The sequence below is a fragment of the Pelophylax lessonae genome (genome assembly GCF_965119305.1).
Source record: "Pelophylax lessonae genome assembly, chromosome: 7".
Taxonomy (NCBI): domain Eukaryota; kingdom Metazoa; phylum Chordata; class Amphibia; order Anura; family Ranidae; genus Pelophylax; species Pelophylax lessonae.
Genome location: NC_138774.1, coordinates 197,004,505 through 197,031,635, shown reverse-complemented (window position 1 = coordinate 197,031,635; position 27,131 = coordinate 197,004,505). Strand labels below are relative to the sequence as shown.

General features: G+C 44.8%; 1 protein-coding gene across 1 annotated transcript in view; it reads left to right on the top strand.

Moving 5' to 3' along the window:
- LOC309560568 (uncharacterized protein) overlaps positions 1-27,131 on the top strand; it is a gene marked incomplete at its 3' end in the record, with an annotated part of 405,804 nt that overhangs the window by 215,951 nt on the left and 162,722 nt on the right. Inside the window, exon 6 of the mRNA XM_082264193.1 lies at positions 2,089-2,160. Within this exon, the coding sequence (XP_082120319.1) occupies positions 2,089-2,160 (72 nt within the window). The remainder of the gene's footprint in view (positions 1-2,088; positions 2,161-27,131) is intronic.

The following is a 27,131-nucleotide window of genomic DNA, read 5'->3' as shown; positions in this document are numbered from 1 at the left end:
TATCATATGCAGTAAAGCTGCTTTAATAGCATTAAAAGGAACCTGTCATGTATACAGTATGCAGTATACAGTCATGTATAGCTATACAGACATATTTTTGGGTGATGACATCATCGAAAACTCCACTCTAATCAAGAAACAGCTTGTAACCTGAGGCACCAGTACAATGACTACATACACTCAGTTATCATGCTCAGGCCTCTTGCTTGTTTTTTTGTTTTTTTATCCCAGTGCAGCCCATTGTTTTTAATGGGACTCTACACACAAGCATGTAAACTTGAGCTGCGTATAGATTAGTAAAAGAAAAATACAAAAATCGCCATTGCTAGTCAATTTTTCTAATGTGTGTATGCACCACACTCCCTTGATTGAAAAAGCAAGCATCATTTTTACACATGTGCACGCATACATATAAATACGTGCAAATATGTGTATGTGCTATACAGCCCATCCTCACTTTTTTATGCCAGGAATATCCGATGTTTATACATCAGTACCGTATGAAAGTACCCTAAGCCTGGGTTCACACTTCTGTTGTGTGAGATACTGCATGTAATTTGCACTGGAATCCGGGAACATTCCTGTGTGAATTACATGCGGTGTCTCTGGGGTGTGATTTGAGCCATGGATTTGGGTGGCTCAAATAGCACTGCATTTGCACCAAGTAATCATTGTGTTCTGCTGGCCGAATAGGCTCCCCGCCTCCCCCCTCTCCCTCCCTAACCCACCCATGGTGGAAGGAAAGAAAATCGAATCATCTATGGCTTCCCTCACTCAATTATATGCTGTGAGGGGGGAGCAACTATAGGATCCAGGATCAAATTGCACCATGTGTTAGTGACAATGTGTGAAAAAAGAAGAGGAATGTGGGACTTTAATTGAGGCAAATTAGGACATAGGATATTTTATTGATTGAATACATATAATAAAAAATCACTGTTGCATAAACATATACAGAGATACAGCACAGAGCAATTGTAATAATGCATAATAAATCCAAAGTTAATACAATATTTCTAGGACCAATAAATGGATCACTCAAGAATATAATGGATACATCAACGCATAAATGCTCTCTGTGCTCATAATCTTTAAATATGACATGTTAAGATAAAACATTGGAGTAATTGTAGGCTCTACGCGTTTCGTGGACCTCCGTCCATTCATCAGGAGCTCAAAAATATGTCTAAAAATGGAAATATGGGTTATATTAGTATATTAATATGAAAAAGGAAAATAGATGATAATATGGAATATATAGGGATAGACACTACCTTGAACAGTGTCATAAATCCTCAGATAGTCCAGTAAGGGATAAGGGGACCGAAGCGGATCTAGGAATTGCCTGATCCGGGGCTGAGGCAGTTAGATGCAACGTAAAAGGTCAGTATATTTTTACTGAAAGATATATAAATAATAATATTATAATAACATCTAATAATCCTGCGGCACAGAGGCGTAGTGGTTAGCCTTTGCCCCACAGGGTTTATCAGTTCAAATCCCAACAGGACTTTACCTGCATGGAATTTGCATGTTCTCTCTGTACTTGCTTGGGTTTCCTCCAGGTACTCCAGTTTCCTCCGACACTCCTGTAAACTCATTGAGGGCAGAGACAGATGTGAATGTATAGTACATAAAGCGCTGTGTAAATTGTTTGCGCTGTGAAAATACAGGTAATAAATGAAATAAGGGTGATGCTATGTGTGTGTGTTATACACAGATAGTGCTTAGAAAGGTTTTGTATTTTGAATCCCCTAAAATTCCTTTCAGTCTGTTTGGTAAAAATGTCAAACATAGTGCACAAAAATGAACTTTCTTCCCAGAATTCCTCTCTGCTGCTCCTTACTGTCCTGTGTCAGAGGTCTATTTTTTCTGAAAATAACTGCGTCTCGATGACCCTGAAAATTTCAATCATCTTGAATTCCTCGCCTCTCGGATTCCAGCGCACACCTGCGACACCTGTTAACATCATGTCGTCCTTAGACGCTTCTAAAAGGGTTTCTGTTATTTCACATGGGGCCTTTTGGGGTCTTTGCTTGTCTGCGGCTTATTCAAGCTTCCAACTTATTTTGTCTTTTTCTTGTGCAGTTTGCAGCTGGAGAGATCCCAACCACAGGAAAGAGATGGAAAAACGAGAGTGTTCAGTCATCTGTGCAAGAGGTATGTACTGTAGGAGAGAGGGGAGGACAATTACTTTACAAAAGACCTAGAATAACTTTGAATTCCAAACTTAGGTCAGACAAAAAAGTTTTCTTTTTCAGTGCAGAATAAAAAATTTAGTCCAGTTACTTGCATTACACAGTACTATCTTTCTAACATGTTGTAGGCACTTGGAGCTGGGGAAAAATGTGTTTAGGCAGAGTAGGAGGTTATGTTGATTTCAGAATAAGTCTAAATCAGGAAAACTTCATCCTTTGTCTATAGATACCTTAACCACTTCAGCTCCGGAAAGGTTTACTCCCCCTTTATGACCAGGCCAATTTTTGCGCTATGGCACTGTTATTTTAACTGACAATTGCGCGGTCGTGTGACACTGTACCCAAATAAAATTGATGTCCTTTTTTTCCCAGAAATAGAGCTTTCTTTTGGTGGTATTTGATCACCTCTGCGAATTTTATTTTTTGCGCTATAAACAAAAAAAGAGCGTCAATTTTACTTTCTGCTATAAAACACACCCAATAAAAAAAGTGTAAAAAATAAAATATTTTCATCAGTTTAAGCCAATATGTATTCTGCTACATGTTTTTGGTAAAAAAAAAAAAAAAAATCCCAATAAGTGTATATTGATTGGTTTGCGCAAAAGCTATAGCATCTACAAACTATGGGATAGTCATGTAATTTTGATTTATTTTTTACTAGTAATGGCCGCAGTCAGCGACTCATAGCAGGATTGCGACATTGCGGCTGAGAAATCAGACACGGGGTGACACTTTATGTGGACCAGTGACACCAATACAGTGATCAGTGCTAAAAAAAAATATGCACTTCCACTGTACTAATGACACTGTCAGGGAAGGGGTAACATCAGGAGGGATCAAAGGGATAAATGTGTCCATAGGGAGTGCTTTCTAACTGTTTGGGGGGTGCTTGTACTGTGGGAAGATAGAAATGCATGTCCCTGCTAAGCAGAAACACAGGATCTCTGTCTTCCCTTGCCACAGAACGGTGATCTGCCTTGTTTACATAGGTAGACTGCCATTCTGCCTCTCTCGGGAACGATCAGAGGGACCCGCTGATTGGCTTCTTCTGTGTCCAATCACAGCGGGGGCTGGTTGCTGGCGGCCCGCATGTGCCACATACCAGGAAGAGGCCATCACCTACAGGTATGTGATTTTGCCTGTAGGAGCCGCGGCCCCACAGTATATATACGTGCGGTGGTCGGCAAGTGGTTAAAGTTGAACTCCAGGAATAACTTAAAAAAGGTCTCGACAAAGCTGGCCACACAGTAAAAGATTCCTCCCTCCAAACAGAAGAGGTGGATTTAGAAATCCCGTGGCCGGGATATTCTGACAGCTGGACCTATTCTTCATTCCGACAGTAAGACCCGTTTTTTAATCTGACAGTGGGACCCATTCTTTAATCTGACAGTGGGACCCGTTCTTTATTTTGACAGCGGGACCTATTCCTTATTCTAACAGTGGGGACTTTTATTATTTGGGTCAATATTCAGCCGGTGCCTTTTGAACCTGTTGATTTTCGATCAGTGTATGGCCAATGTAATACTTACCGTTCTCTTTTGTTCATTGACAGAGACATAAATTAACCATTTAGTTATACTTCCCCCTACAGGAGTAGGACATTAGGCAGGAAAAAGCTTGACTACGCCTATGGGCAGTCCCAGGGGTTATACACCCACTCTCAGCTATAGGCACTCCTAGTCAGGAGTTAGGACCTAGTTCCTTGCTGGGATCATTTTAACCACTTGCCGACTAGCCGCCGGCAGGTTCCCGCGAATCGCCGTACCTGTATGGTGGTTCGCGGGAGCGATCCTCGGGGCACGTGCATGCCCACTAGTCAGTGGGGAAGCCGATCCACGGATCGGTGGCTGCGATTGCCGCTGGCACCCACGATCGCTCCCCGTGAAGAGAGAATGGCGGTCTGCTGTTGTAAACACAGCAGACTGCTATTCTTATCAACACAGAGCCCCTGTGTTCCTCCTATTTTGGAACACAGGTCTCTGTGTTGATTTCACAAGCCCATCACCTCTACAGTTAGAAAACACCCCCTAGGCTCACATTTAACACTTTGATCACCCCTGGGTTAATACCTTCCCTGCCAGTGTCATTATTCTAGTAACAGTGCATATTTTTAACACTAATTACTGTAGTAATATCACTGGTCCCCCAAAAATGTCAAAAATGACAGGTGTCCGATCTGTCCGCCGCCATGTCGCAGTGCCGCTAAAAATCGCTGATCGCCACCATTTTTAGTAAAAAAATAAAAATGACATAAATCTTTCCCTTAGTTTGTAGACACAATAACCTTTGCGAAGACCAATCAAAAGGCGCTTATTGAGATTTTTTTATTACCAACTGGACGGGGGCTGGCCTGCGAATTAAACATCTTGCGAGGGCGCATACGATCTGGCTTTGTCCTGAGTCACAGCGTTTCCTTCTGGCCCGACAGCACCCACATTACTATGGAGCGGTGTCCTGTCCGGAGCGGTGCCCACCCTGTTCCTGGTATGGTAAGTAGCTGTCTCCCCCCCGGAGGGTTTTGGGGTGGACGTGGGACCCTTCCTGGGATGGTTAGGCCCCCAGGTTCCCCCCCCCCCCAGCTCCTCTAAAATTTCGGTCACTGTAGGTCTTTCCCCACTTTTCCATTTTGGCATCTGCCGGGCTGAGGGTTTGTGCAATTGCGGCTGGGCCCCCACAAAAATGTAGGCCATGGCTTGCGGCCTGTTGGGCCATTTGGTCAGCTTGGCACCTGTCTTGGACCGGGTGGTGCTGTGGAGGCGCTTCATTTTTAATGACAGTTGTATTGTATTGTGTTGGGCACCTGCCTTGTTTTAGTGAGGCTACCCTGTTCCGCGTCATGGCGGGTGGCCCCCTTTTAAGGGGGCTGTTTTCTATTATGTCCTCTATGGAGGGCTCGGAAGGGTACCCCCTTGTTGTTTGCGGAGTCCAATAGGTGGTCCATTTGTGGACCCTTGGCCGGCCTCCCCTGATTGTTATGTTTTCGGGGTCAGTATATAGTGACACTACTGGGTCTGCGTCCACACACCCTGAGTGCTCAGATAGTGAGGATGATTCCTTTGCTCCTCCAGCCGTGCTTAAATAGGCGCTGGTGGATGCACTGTTTGTGTCAGTGCTTAAAACTTTTTGGCACCCACAGGCACTCAAAAGTGGCGAGGGTATTCCTCTTTTTGCTTACCCTGACAACATTGTTACAAACAGTGGGGTTGTCCGAAATGCAGTGCCTGCTAGGTGTTTTTTTGTTTGCAGTATCCTTATGAGAATTTACTGCATAAAAGGTGGGTGGCCCCACCTGTAGTGGACTCGCAGGTTTCCAGGTCAAATTGAGTTACCTTCATCCCCGTCCCCGACCTTTACAGAACCAGCTAATAAGAGGGCAGATGCTCTGGCCCGCCATATGTGCGATGTGGCTGGTTCGGCAATTAGACCGGTATTTACTATTTCCCTGGTGTCACGAACTCTGACCGAGTGGGCTAAGCTTTTACGCCGGGACCTGGAGGGAGAATAGTTTCCCCCTGTCTTTGCAGAGCTGGGGTACAGGGGCTACAGTTTGTCTTTGATGCCTCTTTGGATGCGGCTCCTTTGATTCTAGGCTGTCTGTATCAGGAATGGTCGTTCGGCGTATTGTCTGGCTGAAATGCTGGTCTGTAGTCTAGACTTCTAAGAAGGCCTTATCTGATCTCCCTCTTGTAGTGGGTCGCCTGTTCGGAGCTTCCTTGGATGACATTGTGACGGGAGTCACTTTGGTTGGGGGGCCCGTGGAACACAGCTTACCTTTCGAGAGGTTGGGAAATTCCTCTCTCAGCCCCCTAGGTCCCTCTTATGTGTAAGCCACCCTGTGACCAAGAAAATGGACAGGTACCTAGTGGACACTGAGAATATGGTTGTGATGGTGTTCATCATCACTGGAACTTAAGGACAGATGGGTGAGGGAGGGGTTGAATTGCTTCATTTTTGTCAGCAAGGTCAATTGTTCCCTTTGCCATGAGGTTTCTGAGCAGGAAGTCCACTCCTTATATGGTCATCCCAGGAAGTTCTGAGGAGCCGGACTGTCTAAGGTGGCTCCCCATTCAACTATTGTCAGGTGTGCTAATGACCGCGCCTGTTGTCTGCTAAGGGAGGTATTGACACAGAGTAATGTGTATTGAGGGCTCGTTAGGGAACCATTGTTCTGTGTCTGACTATTATGTACATTGGTTGCCCCCTGGGGCTTCTGTCTCCTTGCATTGGTCAAAGCTATCTGACCAATCACTACTGACTCATTTTCAAAGCCTCATTTGCATTTCCTGGTCAAGCTATCTGACCAATCACTACTGACTCATTTTCGAGCCCTCATTTGCATGTCTGGAGAGGACCAGAATGGGAACTGCAGGTACTTTACAATTGACCAATAGGAAAGCGGTTGTTGGGGGCAGGATGTTCCAAATTCTGTATAAAAGTGTGCTGTGTTCTTCCAATAAATTGTCTTCCTGTTTGAACTTACATACAGCCTGCTTGGTGTTTGTTCTAATGGATTCCGAACAGCACATAGCTGTAGTTCGGATCCCGGATCCTTGGTTGACCGAACCATCAGACGATGCGATCTGCAAGCTGACTGACTAGAAATAGAGGAGTGTCGGGAGAGCGGACAGAGCGAGCAAGGGTCTCGTCACAATGGTTTGGATTACTTCCAATGGGACAGTAATAGTTATCAACCATATATCTCAAGAAATATATGAAGACTATTCCTGGCCTGTTTGATTCTGAACATGTTCATTGAAAGAGCTAACCACATTGGCCTCTGTTCCATGTTCTTCAATGTCAGAGATGGACAGTCTGTTACTGGTGGTCTCTTCCCATTGTCTGTGTATTAAGGTGTGATGTGTTTTCTGTTAAGCCTGCCTGTCCCATTGTTAATTGTTAATGAACTCACATGTTGTTTCTGTCCAGATGGCTAGATGATTAGTTCAGGTTAATTCTATTTCTGTACACCATTTCATCTGCATATGATAATGTAATGAGGCACCTGACCTGGTGGGGTAATCTGATCAGGAGGGGCATGTCCATTCTGTATATATTCAATGTGAGTTGTTCAATAAAGGTTCCAGTTCTATACATGTTCCGTCCTAGCTTTTTATGGGGGGCGGCTAGAATATCTGATACCTATGTTCAAGACTGGAGGAAGTCGTCTACTGACAGGAGCTCAAAAACACAGTATGGGTCACGGTTCCGTTACAGACATCATTAAGGGTCTCACAGGAGGAAGAGTACTCTTCTTCCGCAGGCTATCAAGGGCAAGGAGCCCCGTCGTAGACGTGGGCCATTCTCCTCAGCTCCTAAGCGGCCTCTTCGTCTCTCAGGATCTCAATATTAGGGATCAAAAGTCAGGGTTCCAAGATGACCTGATCTGGCAAGGCATGAGCGGGCTCTGCCAGACCTGCGGACAAGGCTGCTTCTGCATGAAGGGGCGCCCTTACCCATATCTGGGGTGGAGGGACATCTTTGCTGGTTTCCAGATCCATGGGCCCCCCTGGTACAAGTCAAGTGGGTCCACAAAGTTAATCGGGCAGGCTACGAGATCGAGTTCGGTCTTGTCCTCTGGAAAGGTTTTTTCCCTTCCAACCTGCACTTGTCCCCAGATCACTTACGGGGTCTCTTTGGGGCAGTGCAAGACTTGTTATATCAAGGGGTGATTGTTTCAGTTCTGACTTTTTCAAGGGTTTTTTTACTCAAACCTCTTTACAGTCCCCATGAAGGAAGGCAAGGTATGTCCAATTCTGGACCTCAAAGTGCTAAGCTGCTTTGTGCGAGTACAGAAGGTCCGTATGGAGTCCATTCACATGGTCATGGCGTCCCTACATCACAGGGATTTCTTCTCACTTTTTTTGACATCAAGGATGCCTACCTGCACATTCTAATATGTGCTGTTTACCAGTGCTTCCTCCGTTTTGCCGTGGACGAGGAGCATTATCAGTTTGTGGCGCTGACCTTTGGTCTCACCTCTGCACCTCGGGTATTCACAGGAGAGTCAGCAGGGGATCACGGTACTGGGATCTCTGGACAATCTTCTTCTGCAAGCGGAGTCTCCGACTGCTCTGATGGACTACTAGAGATTGCTCTGAGAGAGTTCGGTGGGATCCTTAATATTAAGCAGTCTGCTTTGGTTCTGTCCACAAAATCTGGGTCTGAGTCTGGACTCGGCCTCAGTCAGAGTGTTTCTTCCTCGAGAAAAACTCAAGACATTGCAGGAAGCAAGTCAGCCTCTGTTGTTCAGCAGACAGTCATCCCTCCGGGCTTGCATGCGCATGCTGGGCCTGATGGTGTCCACCCTCGAGGCAGTCTTTTTGCACGATTCCACACAAGATCTCTGCTAAGGGGATTCTAATGAAATACGTCAAGGATCCACGATCTCGAGAGGTGGCTTCGCTCTCTGGCACTTCGACAGAGAAAATCCTTCTCCTCCTGTACTGGATGGTTGTCTCCACGGATGCCAGCCTGTCTGGGTAGGGAGGCTTCCTCAGCATAGATGTGCACAGGGGGTCTGGACTCTGGCAGAGCCCAGACTGCCGCTTAGTGTACTGGAACTCAGAGCGATCAGACTTTGTCTGGCTCGTTGGACAATCGTCTTCAGGGGTGTCCGGTACAAATTTATTTGGACAATGCCACGGCAGTGGTCTATGTCAATCACCAAGGGGGCACAAGAAGTGTCCTATAGGCTCGGTAAGTAGCCGGCCTTCTACAGGGGGTTGACTGATTCGTTCCAGCCCTCTCAAACTTCTTCCACGACTCCTGTGCAGGATTCAGGCAGAAGGGATTCTGGTCATTCTAGTGGCTCCAGACTGGTCCCGCCAGTCTTGATATGCCAATCTGGTATGGCTGGTCGCTGATGTTCCTTGGGGACTTCTTCTCAGGGAGGATCTGCTGTCCCAAGGACCAGTCTTCCATCCTGCCTTACAGTCGCTGGCTTTAATGGTTTCGCTGTTGAATGCCAGGTGGTGAAGGGTGAAGGTTTGTTTGAATCAGTGATTCCTATGCTGTTAAAATCTTGGAAATCTGTCTCTAGGAAGATCTACCTTAGTACGTGGAAGACATACATTGCGTGGTGTGAGTCTGTTGGGGTTCATCCTTGCTCCTTCTCGGTGGATCGGATCTTAACTTTCCTGCAATGGGGGGGGGGGGGGGGGGAATGGGGTTGAACAAAATTGACCTTGAGTACTATCAAGGGCCAGGTATCGGGTTATGGCATTTTTTTTTTCCAACGACCTTTGGCCACACGCTCCCTGGTGCGTACCTTTTTTTTTTTAGGGTGTCTGACATTTGGTTTCTTCAGTGCAGGCTCCGTTGCCACCCTGGAATCTTAATGTGGTGCTTTCAGCTCTACTGAAGCTTCTCCTTTAAAATTTTCGGGAGGTTTACCTGCTTACGTTGCCCCAGAAGGTGGCCATCTTTGGTGGCTATCATCTCTACATGCAGGGTGTTGGCACTGCTTCACAAGAATAAGGTGGTGCTTTGCCTCTGTCCGTCATTCCTTCCTAAGGTGGTCTCTGACTGTCATTTGAATGAAGACATTGTGTTTCCTTTCCTGTGTCCCAAGCCTAAACATCTGAAGGAAATTGCCATGCATGTCTTGGATGTGGTCCAGGCAATTAGGGTGTACTTGGCAGGTATGGAGTCTGTTATGAAGTCAGACTCTATTTGGGGTCACGGACAGACCTCTCGAAGGGTTGTTCGCTTCTTCTGCGACCATTTCCAAATGGATCAGACAAACGGTGGTTCAGGCCTATTGCATCAGGGGTCAGGTTCCTCTTTTCCCTGTTTAAGCGCACTCTAGTAGGGTGCTTAGTGTCTCCTGGGCTTCCTGTCTTCCTGGTTTTGCAAAGTGGCCACCTGGTCATCGGTGCACACTTTTTTACCAATTTTTTTTTTTTTTAGTTGTGTTGGCATCTGCAGATGCTTCTTTTGGCTGCGAGGTTTAGCTAGCTGCTGTTTAGAGGACTTGGTCCTCTTTGAGGGTGTGTTGTTTTTCAGGTGAGCTCCAGTTGTTTATGGTTGAGCTCTGTTACCTTGTTGGCTATGGTTAGCCTTGGGAATTTTTTCTGATGTTTTCCCACCCTTCATGTAAACACTGCTTTGGGACGCCCCAATGGTTAAGAAGCTGTGAGCTGTGTCCGTCAATGAACGAAAGAGAGAATGATATTTTTGACTTACCGTAAAATCAGTTTCTCTGATGTTCATTGACAGACACAGCACCCACCCCTCTGTGGAGTTGGCTTTCTCCTGACACTGCTTATAACAAAACTGAGTGCCTATTGCTGAGAGTGGGTGTATAACCCCTGGGACTGCCCATAGGCATAGTCAAGCTTTTTACTGCCTAGTGTCCCAATCCTGTAGGGGGCAGTATAACCCAATGGTTAAGAAGAATCAGGAGCTGTGTCCGTCAATGAACATCAGAGAAATGGATTTTATGGTAAGTCAAAAATCCAATTTGGATTTTGATCCAATGGAGTAAGCCTGATGGATAGAGGAATAAGGTGAGTATTACACTTAAGGACTTTATCAGCATTAAGGAACATATAATCATGCAGTTTGAACATTGGCGGCTGGTGCTCTATGGGCCAGGGGAGCGGCAGACCGACCGCACCATAAAACCACACCAGGCCGCACACCATCCCCCCCAGGCCACAGGGAGACAGGGGAGACAGGAGAGGAGAGGACAGACAGGACCCCCCTCTCTCACTCGCCCTGCCTGGATGCAGCAGCAGGCGGTGACGGCAGCTTTGGCTTCTTCCCCGTCTTCTGCGTCTCCTCCCTCCTCCTCCATGCCCAATGGCATGGCTTCTCCTTTCGGCCAATCGGGAAATTGGTCTTAAAACCCGCTTCCTAAATGGCCAGGAGGAGGATCCGTTTGACAATAGTGAATTTTTATTAGTTTCTTTAGCAAGGCAGTGGTCGTCTTGGAGGTGTGTTTGGGGTCGTTATGTTGGAATACTGCCCTGTGGCCCAGTCTCCGAAGGGAGGGGATCATGCTCTGCTTCAGTATGTCACAGTACATGTTAGCATTCATGGTTCCCTCAATGAACTGTAGCTCCCCAGTGCCGGCAGCACTCATGCGGCCCCAGAACATGACACTCCCACCACTATGCTTGACTGTAGGCAAGACACACTTGTCTTTGTATTCCTCTCCTGGGACCATATAAATTTATCTTGCTCTCATCAGACCACATGATTGGTTCTAGTAATCTTTCTTTCTTGTGCATCATCTTTAGAAGAGGCTTCCTTCTGGGACGACAGCCATGCAGACCAATTTGATGCAGTGTGCGGTGTATGGTCTGAGCACTGATAGGCTGACCCCCACCCCTTCAATCTCTACAGCAATGCTGGCAGCACTGATATGTCTATTTCCTAAAGATAACCTCTGGATATGACGCTGAGCATAGGCACTCAACTTCTTTGGTTGAACATGGCAAGGCCAGTTCTGAGTTGAACCTGTCCTGTTTAACCACTGTATGGCCTTGGCCACCGTGTTGCAACTCAGTTTCAGGGTCTTGGCAATCTTCTTATAGCCTAGGCTATCTTTTTTAGATCATCAGAGAGTTCTTTGGCATGAGGTGCCCTGTTGAACTTCAAGTGACCAGTATGAGAGAGTGAGAGCGATAACACCAAATTTACCACACCTGCTCTCCATTCATGACTGGGACCTTGTAACACTAACGAGTCATGTGACAGCGGGTAGGGAAAATTGCTAATTGGGCCCAATTTGGACATTTTCATTTACGGGTGTACTCACTTTTGTTGCCAGCAGTTTAGACCTTAATGGCTGTTTGCTGAGTTATTTGGAGGGGACGGCAAATTTACACTGTTATACAAGCTGTACGCTCACTACTTTACATTGTAGCAAAGTGTCATTTCTTCAGTGTTGGGGTGTACTCCCTTTTGTGAGATACTGTGTATGTATAATATATATACACACACACACACAAACACATTCATGCAAAATAGTTCTGCCATGTTGCTGTACATGGATGGTGGGCAGTACACAGGCAGTTAAAATAGAGCCCAGTCTTTGCACGCAGCTTCTCTTCAATGACGGAATGCCTTCAGTGAGTAAACTTGGAACTCGGAAAACAAAGCGCTTCTAAATTGGCGTTTCAAGCTGCAGTTTCAGCGTGAGACCTTGTTAATGGGCTCCCCAGCTGGGCCCTGATCCAGACAGTAAAGCTCGCTGTCTCCGTCTGGGACCAGAGCCACAGGCAAGGACCCCTCCTGTCATATATCTGTCTACAGTGCTATGCCATTACCACTTGTGTTCCTACAGTGTCATAAACAAAACAGCGCTGATATTAGTCACAATTCTGTTTGGAGAACAACCTACAGGCTAATATAGAAACACTTGTTAAACATAGAAAACATAGAAAGTGACAGCAGAGAAAAAGACAGAGTAGTCTGCCGGGTTTTTTTTTTGTTTGTGTGTCTTGTTTTGTATTTTTTCTTATACGTGTTTTGTATTTTTTTTTTTTTTTTTTACTTTTTTGTTTGAGTATAGATCTGTTTGTCCCAAGCATGTTTGAAGCCATTTACTGTTGACTGGCTCACTACCTCTGCTCAAAGTTTATTCCAAGCATCGACTATCTTTTCAGCAAAATAATACTTTCTAAGATTAATTTGTAATTCGTTTTTAGTTGGTTTAATTGTTAATTTATGTAAAGATTCAGAAATCATAATTTTTGGTTCTGACCTGACAGGCATAATGACATTAATTCTCGTTTGATATTGAACTCCTGTGCATCAACTGAAAGTTGAAATCAGGCTTGAAGTGGAGTAAAGGAAGAGTCCCACCACTGTGGGGCACACTGCTGCAATCAGGCAGGCTGGTGTTCCCATTGGTTCTTCATCCCACTGGCTTTTCTCTCCTTCATTGCAAACCTAAATTAAAAGATTTTTATTCATGCAGCAAGGTTTCTGCATTGGTAGGCATATTGTGGATTTTTCACTGCACTCAACATGCTTTCAAAACATTTCACTTGCAAGATCCTAAAACTTATCTCAAGTCAAAACCTATTTTTTGGGGTTTTGAATAGAGTGAAGTTTACATAAACCTTTGTCAGTTTTTACTGCTCTGTTGAGGAGATTTTCTCACTTCCCGTTCAAGTGACAGGCCTTGTCACCAGGACAGGAAGTGAGGGAAAATCCTTATTAAGGGCACACATAACAATAAGAACAATAGTGAAAGGCTAGACCCTCTATCAACTGTTTAGTGAAGACTTCCCTCCATGGGCATCCGCAGAACTTTTTTCATGGGGGGGATCGACATTTTAAGGTCACCCTTGCTCCGTCCCTTTTTGACAATGTCATGAAGGGGAGGGGCTTAGTGATTATCACATAAAGTGCTGGCATCTAAAGGTTTGATGAGAAACCTGATGCAAAAGCTTAATAGAAGAATCAAGCTGCCGTTGTCTGATTAGCAATTTCTAATCGGTTTTTATGTTTACACTATTGACACTATTGAATGCACCACATTATTCACACATACATGATCAAGGCACTACAATGGAATTATAAAAAAAAAAAACACACATGTACAATCTGCATTTGGCGTTAACAAATGACAAATAAAATATATGAATGTGTCGGGGGGGGGGGGGGGAGGTGGCCTGCACTAACGGATGTGTGTGGAATTGATCTAGTGGCTACACTGCTAATGGATTGTTTCCATATGACAGGCAACACTTGGCTTGTCAGGATTATACAAAGTAAGTGAGATGCTTTCTTGAAGAGATAAGTTTGTTGGATCTTACATTGGAAGATTGTAGTCGTTTCTGCCACCATCCCGACGAAATTGTTTGTGGTTGTTGGTGCCCCAGGTCAAGTATGGGATTTTATGGGCAGGAGTATAAGACAATAAGCAGAAATAGTATAATACACAAAATATTTATTGCATTGTAGCAATATATATACAACAATTAAATGGTGACTTTAATGGGTAAAGTCCCATTGTGCAGTGAAGAGGAAGAAATAAAGTGTGTTTGGCATGTGGTAATAAGTGACTTAGACGTGGTTTATAAGTGGTCTTGCTCTGCTGTTCATCATGTCAAAGACTGGGATGAGTGCAGAGAAGGTGCCAGATCGGTGATCCAACCGATCTGGCACCTTCTCTGCACTCATCCCAGTCTTTGACATGATGAACAGCAGAGCAAGACCACTTATAAACCACGTCTAAGTCACTTATTACCACATGCCAAACACACTTTATTTCTTCCTCTTCACTGCACAATGGGACTTTACCCATTAAAGTCACCATTTAATTGTTGTATATATATTGCTACAATGCAATAAATATTTTGTGTATTATACTATTTCTGCTTATTGTCTTATACTCCTGCCCATAAAATCCCATACTTGACCTGGGGCACCAACAACCACAAACAAGTGAGATGCTTTCTTTTAGGCCTTGTTTTCATTTACGTTTTCAGGGCAGAAAAATCGCATGGATGAGCCATGTTTATCACAACTCAATCACTCTCCCTTATGCTAGAAAGGCACTGCCAGCATAGTATGTAGTACGGCAGTGGCAGCTGAGGGTTTTACACACTCCCAGTGGATTAAGCCATTGGTCGTGTGTGCTATGTATGACAGTGGCAGTGCCTTTGCAGCATAAAAGGGAGTAGTTCGGTGGTGGTAAACATGGCTCAGCCATGCATTTTTACTGCCCTAAAACCGTAAATGAAAACAAGGCCTAAAAGAAAGTGAAAGCTGCTAGGTAAAGTGTAGTAGGCCTTGTCTGCTTATCAGCAGGGCCATGATTTTCAGCTAGGTTGTCATGGTTCCCAGGTGTGGCTTTTGAGACTGGGGAGTCTCCCCACTGTGCTCAGTGAGGGCTCTCATTGGGCAGTGGAGGAAACCCGGCCAATGGTACACTCAGGCTTGTATCTACCCCTGAAGGCAGATTCTGCCGCACAGCATTCTGGGAGTGGGTATAAGTTTGAGGGGAGCACATGATGCAGCGTCTTTGGCGTAAAGCAGAGTCCCAGGAGGGAGAGTACGGCTGTCTCTCCTTCTATCAAGAGGAATCGGGGTGTCCCAGACGACTTGCCTGAGGGGACAGAGGGCTGAGCTGAGCTGCAGAGAGGATCAGGTGTGCTGAGGACCAGCGGAGCTGAGAGGGGTCGAGTTTCAGGAAAGCATTCCCAGTTGTGAGTACTGCAAACTGCCCCTGGGGTCTGCCTAGTGAGAGGGGACCATTCCGGAGAAGGTCAGAGGGATCCAGGAGCTAGCTAGCCGGTGCAGGAAGAGTAAAAGGGAGTGCCAGTGGTTGGGCCCTGAAGTATTCAGTGGAAGTGTACAGTGGAAGTGTACAGTGTTGAGAGTTGCAGCAGCAGCAGTGTTACAAAAGGTTACCTCAGTCAGGAAGGACTGGAGGGGGGGGGCAGTCAAGGACTTTTAAGCTAATCAGAGTGTCAGAAGTCAGTCTTCATTTCAGTACAGCAAGTCAGTGATTTCAAGCACCAGCAAGCGTTGGTCGGCATTCAGCCAGCGTCAAGTCAACGCTGAAAGGCATTTTTCTCAAGCGTCCCAATTTGTACCTACTTGAGCCAGGGGAGTATCCCACTCATTCCCTTCTCCCATCCCCAAATAAAATAAACAAAACAAACCAAAGATCCCGGACTGTTCTTTGACTCAGATCTCACACTTGGGCAATCAGCTTAAATGTGCTGTTGGTGTTACCGGTGACCATGGCAGACCCACATCAGGCCCAATGCCTGGAAATATTGCTACAAAAGCACCTCACTTACTGTGTATAAACCTGACAAGCCAAGTGTTTTCTGTCATATGGAAACAATCCATTAACAGTGTAGCCACCAAAAAACTTCCACACACCCCCGTTAGTGCCGGCCACCTACCCCCCACCCCCCCCCCCCCCACACACACACACACACGCACCTCCGCCATGTTTCCTGGGCTCCATTCACCCATTGGCAGACCTGGGACTGGCGTGGCAGGTACCAACAGGTGGAGGGAAGGGAGATCAGCGAATGGCCGTTTGCTGATCTCCCCTTACGGTTTGATGATAAATCACCAAAAGTAGTACAGAAACTACTTTTGGGAATCTGTGCGGCGCAGCAAAGTCGGTGTCGCACCGATTCGGCCAATGCCATTGCTCGCAATTGGCTCCAAATTGACACGTGATTTGACATGTCAAATCGCATTTAAAATTGGACCAATGTGAGCATAGGCTGAGGCCGGGCTGGGGCAGCGAATGTGCAGGTGCAGCATTGAGATCGGATAAGCAAAGTCCCTCCTCCTGCCTCTAGTGCATAAGCACCAATATCATGTCATGTGTGTGCCCTACCACTGGCCTCTGCCCCTGTACTCCTCCTGCTGCCTCTGGCCTGGTGCATAACCCACTAATATCCCATTCCCAAGGATTAACATCCTTCCCTTCAAATCTATTGTGAGTCATGCAGATACACATGTTGATAGACTTCTGCTCTAGCATGCTGGTGGTTAACCACCTGCCGACCGCCCGCCGCATATATACTGCGGCAGGCTGGCTTGGCTGCACAAATTGACGTATGGGTTTGCAGGAGCGGTCTTGGGGGCACCTCCGACAGCGCGCTCCCGCCTCCACTAGGCAGTGGAGATGCCGATCACCGGTCAGATGTTGTAAGATGAATAAAACAAATTTAAGCAGCGCTAGCAATAAATTAGTGAAAATATGAAATTATGATAAAACCAATCTATATCATTCAAAATTTTTTTTTTTTTTAAACAGTTTGGTTTTATTGAGGAAGAACAAAGAATACAATAACAAAAACTTTGTGGTCTTTCTGTCAAAGAAAGACATATGAAATGGTGAACATGCGTATTGTAAAACATTACAATGGATAAAGATTTTTACAGCAATAGTAAATTAAGAACAGTTAGTCATATGATAACTCACCATAGCGTAAATTAGTTAAATGTAAACATCACCCGTTACTTTGACCGGTGAGGTCATAACGTCACCAAAAACGTTTCCATAAAGTTTAATTCAGTAATTTAAGCATTGAAGAAAACAAAATAAAGAGGAATAATTAGGATTAGAGTTTGTAGGGGGGGGGGTGGATAGAAGGGAAAAAAGGGGGGGGTGAGGGTGAAGGGGAAGGGGAAATGAGAAAGGTAGCAAAACCAATAGTTTATGACGTAATATAACAGAATTAGTTTAGTACAATCGGTAACATCTGTGGGTGCAACTCAGGATATTAGTGGCATTTTACCGCAAAACAACATTAGGAGTTCAGTGCATACAATGAGCATTTCAAAGAATATAGGCAAGGAGTCATGAATTACGTATCATAAATCCATTGATCAAGGATCAAGCAGGCATCCACTCCGCATAATGATCAGAGAGGGTGAACAATTGCCAATTGGCCCAGATGTTCCTGAATTTAGCAAGTCTGTCATCTGACATTGTCAGTGTTTTTTCCATTTCGTAAACTCTCCCAATTTCAACTAGCCAGTCTTTTATAGTGGGTACATCCTGTGATCTCCACTTCCTCGGTATGAGTATTTTCGCGGCATTTAACAGGTGTCTTGTCAGAGTGTTCCTGTATTGCGTGATAGAGTGAGAGTGTACATTAATAAGGCAACGGGCTGGGTCATTATGTGTCTGAGCACCTGAGATCTCTTGTATGAGGTTGCAGACTTGCGACCAAAATGTGGTTATTAAGGGGCAAGTCCACCAAATGTGTAGTAATGTTCCCTTTTCTTGACCACATCTCCAGCATCTATCACTTGTCTGCGGGAACCATTTCTGAAGCTTGTCTGGTGTGGCGTACCAGTGCGTAAGTAGCTTATAAGATGATTCTTGCATTTTTGTGCTAATGGAGCATTTGTGTGCCAGAGCGCAAGCTGTGCTCCACTGATCTTCAGAGATTGTTAAGTTTAGCTCTAATTCCCATCGCTTCTTAAAATTGTCTAAGGTGTCATCATGTTTAGCCTGTAGCCAAGAGTAGGCTAGAGATGTGGTCTTTCTTGTAGGTTTGCCTGACAAGCAAATTTTTTCGATGTCGGTGAGTTCATGTGAGAATTGAGATTTTTTCTTATGTGTAGTAAGAAAGTCATGTATTTGTAAATAAGTCCAAAATGGGATTTTGGTATTGTTGCAAACAATTTGTAACTCAGATTTGGTAATAATCTTTGAGTCTTTAAGACATTGTGCAATACGTAGGGGTTTGTTGTTTGTCGTTTTAAGTGTCAAGTGAGAGAGCAAACCGGGCGGAAAGTCTGGATTATTAAAGATCGGGGTCAGGGGACCCGGGATACTGGCAAGGTCAAAGTGTACCGCCAGTTTGTGAAAGATTTCCAAGGTGTTAGATATAAGTGGGTATTCCGTTAGTTTACTTGGATAGGAGGAATTGGCAATCCAAGGAGCGAGGCTAAGTGGCGTATCTGTATGTGATTGTTCCAGGTTGACCCAGTCCTTGTCATTGGCGTGACAGTTCCAGTCTATTACCCTACTAATTATGATAGCATAGTAGTATCTCCTGAAGTCCGGTAGGCCCATGCCACCGAAGTTCTTTGAGCGGGTAATAAGTTGGAATTTAATCCTAGGTTTTTTGCCTGCCCACACAAAGGATCTCTGGAGTTGTTGCAATTTTTTGAAGAAAAGGAGAGGAAGTTTGATTGGGAGGGCGCTCATGCAGTATAAAAGCCTTGGTAGGATTACCATTTTTATAATGGCCGCCCTTCCAAACCAAGAGAAATTGTTCGTGTTCCATCTTTTGAGATCTGAGTCAATCTTGTTTAGTAGTGGAATGTAGTTTTGTTTGTATAGGTCATCCCATTGAGGGGTCAGCCAGATGCCCAGATATTTGAGGGAATCTTGTACCCATCGGAACGAGCTATTTTTCTGTGCTCTATTTTTGACTCTAGTTGGCAGGGATATATTCATGGCTTCGGATTTGGTATGATTTATTTTGAAGTTGGAAAGGAACGTAAATGTTTTAAAGTCTAGTAACAAATTTGGAATAGATATATGGGGGCTGGTCAGAAAAAACAGGAGGTCGTCTGCGTATGCAGCGACCTTGTATTCTCTGTCGTTTAGATGGAAACCTCGGATGGAACTATTAAGGTTAACTGTTCTGATCAGGGGTTCTAGTGATAAAATGAAAAGGAGTGGGGATAGGGGGCATCCCTGTCTTGTGCCATTTTTGATGTGAATATCTTTTGATAGAGATCCATTTATTTTGATCTTGGCGGTGGGGTGATGGTATAAGGAGGAAATTCTGCTGAGCATCGTCGGGCCTAGTCCAACATGTGAGCATACCGAGAACATGTAGTCCCATGAAACCCGGTCAAAGGCCTTCTCCGCATCCGTCGAGAGGAGAAGGCCTTCGACACGTCCCCGCTTAGCACTATATATTAGATTGAGCGCCTTGGATATATTATCCCTCGCCTCTCTGCCCGGCATGAAGCCCACCTGTTCTGGGCCTATTAATTTCGTAAGTAAGGGACGTAGCCTATTGGCCAGAATTTTTGCAAACAATTTAATATCGTTGTTTAGCAACGATATTGGCCTATAGTTAGAGCAGTCTGATGTATCTTTGTCCTTCTTGGGGATTACAGCTATGTGGGCCTCGAGGAAGGAGGGAGGGATGTCCTGACTTTTGGAAAGAGAGTTGAAAGTGTCGCATAGAGGTACCATTAGTAGTTCTTTAAAAGATTTGAAGTATTGAGACGTCAGTCCGTCCGGACCTGGGCTCTTCCCTGCTTTTAGACTTTTAATAGCCGCTAATAGTTCTTGAGATTCTATGGGTCTTTCAAGTAATTGGGTTTCGGAAGCGGATAGGTGGGGCATCTTACTATTTGAAAGGAAGTCTTTAATGGCGTTTGTCTTATCATGAGATATATGGGAGGGTTTGTGTTGAGCCGGTAGATTATATAACTTAGTGTAAAATTCTTGAAACACGTCCGCGATGGATTTGGTGTCATGTACTACTTCATCTTTCTTGTTTTTAATGCCAAAGATGTTCTCCACCATTTTAGCCTCTTTCAACGCTTTAGCAAGTAATTTGCCGCTTTTATCTCCCTTTTCGTAGTATACTCTTTTCCTGAAGAAAAGGGCCCGTTTGTAATCTGCGTCAAGAAGGTCACGAAGTTCCCTCCTTGCGTCATTCAATTTTACCATATTTATTGAAGCGAGTGATTGTTTATGTGCGTTTTCGAGATCGTTTATGGTGGAGGACAGTTCTGCAATTTTTTTCAGTTTTTCTCTTTTTTTCCTGGCTCCCCATTTTATCAGTGCTCCCCTTACTACGCATTTGTGCGCTTCCCAGTTTAAAATGTGTGAGGTTAATTCTGGTGGGTTTGTCTCAAAGAACATTTTAATTGTGTTTGAGATATCTGAAAAGATCTCTGAATCTAAGAGTAGTGCTGGATTAAGCCTCCAATTAAAGACCTTCTCCTGCCTCTCCTCTAGATTCATGTGCAATGAAATGGGTGCGTGGTCTGAAAGAGATTGAATACCTATATGGGCTTCTGTCGCAGCAGGGAGGTCTTTCTGTGTAACAAAAATATAATCGATACGTGAGTATTTGTTATGTGGGGGGGAAAAACAAGTAAAGTCTCTACCTGAGGGATGTAGTAATCTCCAAATGTCCACCAGCAGAAGTGATCTTAATGCCTGCTTGATTCTTTTGAGAACTCCATAAGCGATTGCTGTTTTGCCATTCGAGGTGTCCTGGAGGGGATTCAACGGGACATTAAAATCCCCGCCCAGTATCACACAACCCGAGGCAAAACCCTTCAGCTCGTCCATTAACCTATTACAAAAGGAAATATGAGATTTGTTAGGAAAATATACATTTGCAAGCGTTACCGGCTTGCCTGCCCAAGTGCCCTTCAGAAATAAGAAACGACCTTCTGGGTCTGCCATTTGTTCTGTTACCGAAAAATTTGCATCTTTGCTTATTAGGATCGAGACCCCTTTGGTCTTGGCTAAGGGATTCGTGGCATGAAAAGATTTGACAAAATAGCTGTTTTTTAAGATAGGAATGTAGTGCGATTTAAAGTGCGTTTCTTGTAGAAACACTATTTTAGGTCGGATCTTCTTAAGCTCAGTGAGGACTTGCGACCTCTTCTCTGGAGTGTTCATACCTCTGATATTATGTGAGACTAGTAAAGGTTCACTGCCTAGAGATGTGGAGTAAGCCATGGTGTTAGAAGAAGTGTGAACAGGTAGATGAGGTTGTGTGGGAGGGGGAAGGAAACGGTGATGAAAGAAAGAGATGGAATGGGATAGAAATGGGTGAAAAAGAGGAAGAGAAGAGGGGAATGGAGGGTCGTTGGGTGTGGGAACTTTAGAGGATGGGGGGGAGGTAAAGGGAGTTAGGTTGTAAGGTTTTTGACTTAAAAAGTCAAGGAAATATATTAACACAACCTTTGACAACTTGTGTCAATGGTTAAACAGTTTAAACCACTAGGGTGAGGGGGTTGGTGGGAGGTGTCAGTAGCAGGGTAGATATATTTTCTAGTTTGTGTATGGTCCCAGGTGTACACCGCACCCTAAATGGGCTACCGTACACACCCAAAGACCTCTTGGTATAAACTGATTAGCTTACACTAGATATATCCACATTAAACACGGGACAACATCCCGCCCACGGCCGCAAAACATTGAAATATAAAGGCACTTAGCATTCCGTTGTGCATGTGGAGAAGACATATAAACCATTAACAAGTACGGATTCGTTTGTGCCTACAGATTAAAGTGAACATTGTGGGAAAAATATAGTAACATTTAGAAATATAACAGACAGAACAAGCACATTATGGGATCTGTTACTCCCTTGACTGGCCATTCTCCTCATATTAAAAAAAAAAAAAAAAAAAAAAAAAAAAAATAAAATAAAAAGGGGTCCAGGAGGACAGTAAGTTCCATCCCAACAGTATAGGACAACTATGAGGGGATGCACCTGGTCAATGGGTAGTATTCTTCTATGAAAGTCCCTTTTCCTTTGAAGGCATATATGTGGGTAACCGTCAGATACCTAGTATGCAGAGCAGGATCATTATACAGTCTATTACTCATTGTGTTAGACATCCCTCTCATATAAAGCAGGTCCAAAAAGACAGTAAAGTTCCGTCTTAACGTCGTGGGACAACTATGAGAGGGTGCATATAATCAATGGGTAAAACGATCCTATGTGAGTCATTTCTCCTTTGGGGATAGACTTGCAAACCTGTGATTGCTGGTTCATGGCTCAGTCAGCAATATGAGCTCTTTTGATGGTAAATGAGTTCTAGTCTTTCAGCAGGGAAAGTAGTCTATTCCATGTCGGTTTACCCAAAAGTTTCTTCCAGAAGGGGCATAGAGATCATCTTGTCTGTCTGTATTGTACCGAGTTTAGTGCCTCTTTGGAATACACGTGTCATCTTGGTAAATGGTCACAGTAAGCTTCTCAGAGGCGTCTGAGGAGATCTACAAAGAAAGGCGACATAGTGGAAATATCCAGAACGTCAGCCTGAGGTAAAGATTTTAAATAGAAATCAAAGATCATCCGGGTCCTCCCTGAATCTGGACTGCTTTGATTTGGGGGAAGAAAAACCGGAGTTATTGCCGCGTTGTCTGTTTTGTCTGTCTTTCTTGCGGGCTGAGTTAGGGGCGGCTGATTTCTCAGGTGATTGTGCACTCCTTAAAGCCGGTGCGGGTAGTTTAAATTCTGCATACCATTCTGGTACTTCTACCACCGGTATCTGCAGGTTGTTACAGAAATCTGTCAGCTCAGCAGGCATCTTTAGTGTATATTGTCTGCCTTTATAAGTGGCCTGTAAGGCAAATGGGAAACGCCAGCGGTATATTATGTCTTTTTCCCTTAAAGCAGTCAGGAGAGGTTTAAGCGCTCTCCTGTTGTTCAGTGTTATAGGTGACAGATCCTGGTACAGGAGTATAGTCTCTTCGTTGAATGTGATTAGTTCATTTTGTCTTGCCTTCCTGAGGATCTCCTCTTTTAAAGTGAAGCTGGTGACACAGCAGACAACATCCCTTGGAGGAGCATTTTCTGCTGACCTGGGCTTAAGGGCTCTATGCGCTCTATCTAGTTCAATGGCTGAGTCCTCTGGCCGTTCAAGGAGATTATTAAAAATGGATTGTATAGCAGGCCTGATTTGTTCCGCATTTATATTTTCAGGCAGCCCCCTCACTCTAATGTTGTGCCTTCGACCTCGGTTATCCAGGTCCTCCAAGTGTCTATTTAAGGCAATAAGGTGGGTGGAATGAGATTCAGTGACCTGTTCCAGCCTTGATATGGCCTTGTCTCTGTTAGCCCCTGCCTTCTTGTGGGTCGCCATTTGCTCGGATAAGGTCAGCAGATCCGATCTCAAGTCAGTAATAGCACTTGTAAAGGATCTCTTTAGATCTGCAGCTATGTGAGTCATCTCGGTCAGCGTGAGTGGTGTCTCAGAGCGGTCAGTGTCTCTTACCAACTCATCCGAGGGTGCAAGTGATTCGTCTCCCGAGTCCTCCTCGTGGCGCGCCGTCGCCATCTTGCCTGCAGACACAGTGTTCCGACGATTCTGTTTTGCATGGAATATAGCCGGTATGCTGCGCTGCGATGTAGAGCCTGAGGTGCGCTGGGTCTTGGTGCTGTTTGAGGGCTTAGAGGGTCTTCCCATTGTGGGTCCACAGTAGCTTAAATGCGGCCGTAAAGCGAGTGTTCCCCCGGAGCTCTTTCTCTAAGCGTCCATGCTGTCTGCGCGCCAAGCCACGCCCCTCAAAATTAATAATATAATGTATCAATCACATTAAGTGCATAAAATTACTGCAATAATTATATAAAGTGCATAATAAACTAAAAAATTATTATATATAATTTGCAAGTGAGAAGATTAAAGTGCATAAATGATTTAGTGAAAAAAAGTCCTTATTGATGATCCAATAGGTGCCAAAGTGCCAAGTGAATAAAGGTGCTTATAAGGTGAAGGTGCCCTCTTGGTTCCCCACTCACCTGATTATGATTGTAAAAAAGCCCTTGGTATTATTGCACATTTGCCCAGGATCTGATGTGGGGTTCCTCCGATGTGACCTCCAAGTTGAAATCGTCTCCGATATCACCATTAAAAGAAAAAAGGGCCATACATCCTTTGACTGGAGGGAGCCCATTCCTCCTTAAAGATACAGGAACATCCTTTGAAGACGCTGTGTGTGACGGCGAAACGCGTTGACGCACTTCCGGTTGCGGACGTAACGTCATTTCCGGTTGGGAACTTCCTGTATGTGGAACGCACGCTACGAGCGGCGCCACTTGCTTTGTTTGATACATGCTTTTTAACCTTTTTATCCTGTAAGTATTGAATCGTTTTTTGGGGAAATAAAATATACCTACGTACTTCACGATGTATGGCCCTTTTTTTCTTTTAATGGTGATATCGGAGACGAAATTTGTTTTATTCATTTATTCTAAGAATTTTTCTTAGTGTTTGCAGCAGCTGCACACTTTCACAGTTCATCACTATAATATCACTATTGTGCAGCGCGGGTTTAAATTTGTTTTTTCATTCAGATGTTGTAAGATGCCCAACCTGAGGGGTTTAGTTGGCGCACTTTTGCAAATATATGTGTAAGCTCTGGTGGACATTCCTCTAGTCAGCATGCCAATTGCACCCTCCCTCAAAACTTGTGACATCTGTGGGATTGTGCTGTGTGATAAAACTGCACATTTTAGAGTGGCCTTTTATTGTGGCCAGCCTAAGGCACACCTGTGCAATAATCATGCTGTCTAATCATCATCTTGATATGCCGCACCTGTGAGGTGGATGGATTTATCTCGGCAAAGGAGAAGTGCTCACTAACACAGATTTAGACAGATTTGTGTCAGGGTCCGGACTGGCGGCAGGTGACTGCACTGGAGGTGGATCCTCTGTGTCAGTGAGGCATTGGCGTGGACCGTACCAGGGGACCGGTTCTAAGTTACTACCGGTTTTCACCAGAGCCCGCCGCAAGGCGGGATGGACTTGCTGCGGCGGTAGCAACCAGGTTGTATCCTCCGGTAACGGCTCAACCTCAAAGACAGCTGATTTAGGTGCGGTACAGAAGGACAAGGCAAAGGCAAGGTCAGACGGAGCAAAAGGTCAAGGCAGGCGGCAACGGTTCGTAGTCAGGGGCAACAGCAGAAGGTCAGATACACAGGCAGGGAAAATACACCAAAAGCTTTCTCAAGGCACAAAAGGCAACAAGATCCGGCAAGGACAGGAAGGGGAAGTGGGTTTTTAAATGTTTTGGTACTGATTGGACCAGGCACCAATTAATGGTGCACTGGCCCTTTAAATTTCAATGCAGCGGCACGCGCGCGCCCTAGGGGGCGGGGCCGCGCACGCCGGGAGGAGGAAGGAACCCGGCGTGTACCGAGCGGCCGGGATGACGGGACCCGGCGGGTAAGTAGTGCAGATGCGGGGGGACAGCCCGCGGGGTGCCTCGAGTGCTGCGGGGAAGCCACGGGACCCGGAGCACTCGGCGGCGTTACAATTTGCAAATAATATTTGAGAGAAATAGGCCTTTTGTGTACATTGAAAAAGTCTTAGATCTTTGAGCCCATTTTATGAAAAATTGGGGCAAAAACAAAAGTGTTGCGCTTATAATTTTGTTCAATATAAGTTCTTGTAAGGCAGGGCAGTGGAATATTCATATTTGGAAAAAGTATTTATTAGGGTAGATTTAGATGTGGGTATAAGTCTACCTATTCTCTGGGATTGACAGGTGGTGGGGAAGCAATGTGACGCCAGCTCACACCTGTTTTAATTCTATTTTTGCCGAAAAACACATCGCAAACGCAGGGCGTTTGCGGTGCTTCCTCATTCGTCTGCATGTGACGCATTCAGCAGGCTTGGCGCCCGCTGACTGCTACATGTCAATGTAGATTTTGCCAAAGGAGTGAAGATACATATCACAACCACAGCATGTAAACACCCTATCCGCTGCATATTGCAGGTTGGGGGGGCATCGGCAGAAACGGGGCTCAACCACGCATTTTTACTGCCCCCCCACCACACATCTAAATGAGGCTTACTGATCTCACTCTATTACCGGTACATCTGTTGCTCAATCTCCAGTATTGCTAGAACCACATTTAGCTACATTTTGTCTCTGGAATGTTTTCATTATACAGTTTCTGTAAGGCAGCAAGCAAAACCAGATAACTAATACATACATTGAATGGGTCTGTGCAGGCAAAATGGAACAAGATAGGCAAGGGTTTTTATTTGTAAAGTTGATCTTATCACATTTGATAGAAAGGCATCAATACACTTTTAGCATGGTCATTAGCTGTTAAATTAGTTCCAAAGAAAATAATTTTTCTAGGGGTGCAAAGAAAACCCTTCAGCCTGCCATAAGTGGAAAGACTACTGATTGGATGGGAAATACTCTTTCAGTGCAGTAATAAATATATGTTTTATTTACACATCCATGCTCATTGGATAAGATGTACTGATGCTGTGTATCAACATAACATTCTCATTACAACTGACACCATCCTGTTTCACAGCCCCTTATACAGTGAAGCCCCAAGGCAGTTGGCCATCTTGCCATGTCAAAAAACTGCTTCTAAATGTCAAACTGTCATGCTACGACTGCTGACACAGAAAATGCATAAGATAGCCGTGCTGATAAGACTATGTCTGCACATTACCAAAGAACTGCAGTGACAGCCATGCTGTATGGAATTCATAAGTGACCCTCCCCAGGGAGAGATGCCTGATGGGAAACAGGCATTGGGTATTAGGAGATTAAAGGGGGTGCCCCTAGGGTGTGCGAATGTTCCGTCTGTGAGACCATTACATTCCACAAAGTCAAAGGACCACAGCCCCCAATCTGGCGCACAGCCCATGAAGGAGCATCAGTTGTATTATGTTTATAATTATTAGAGATCTAAAAACTTTAAGGAATTTAGATTTTTATGGAAGCGTTTTTTAATTGTGAATATA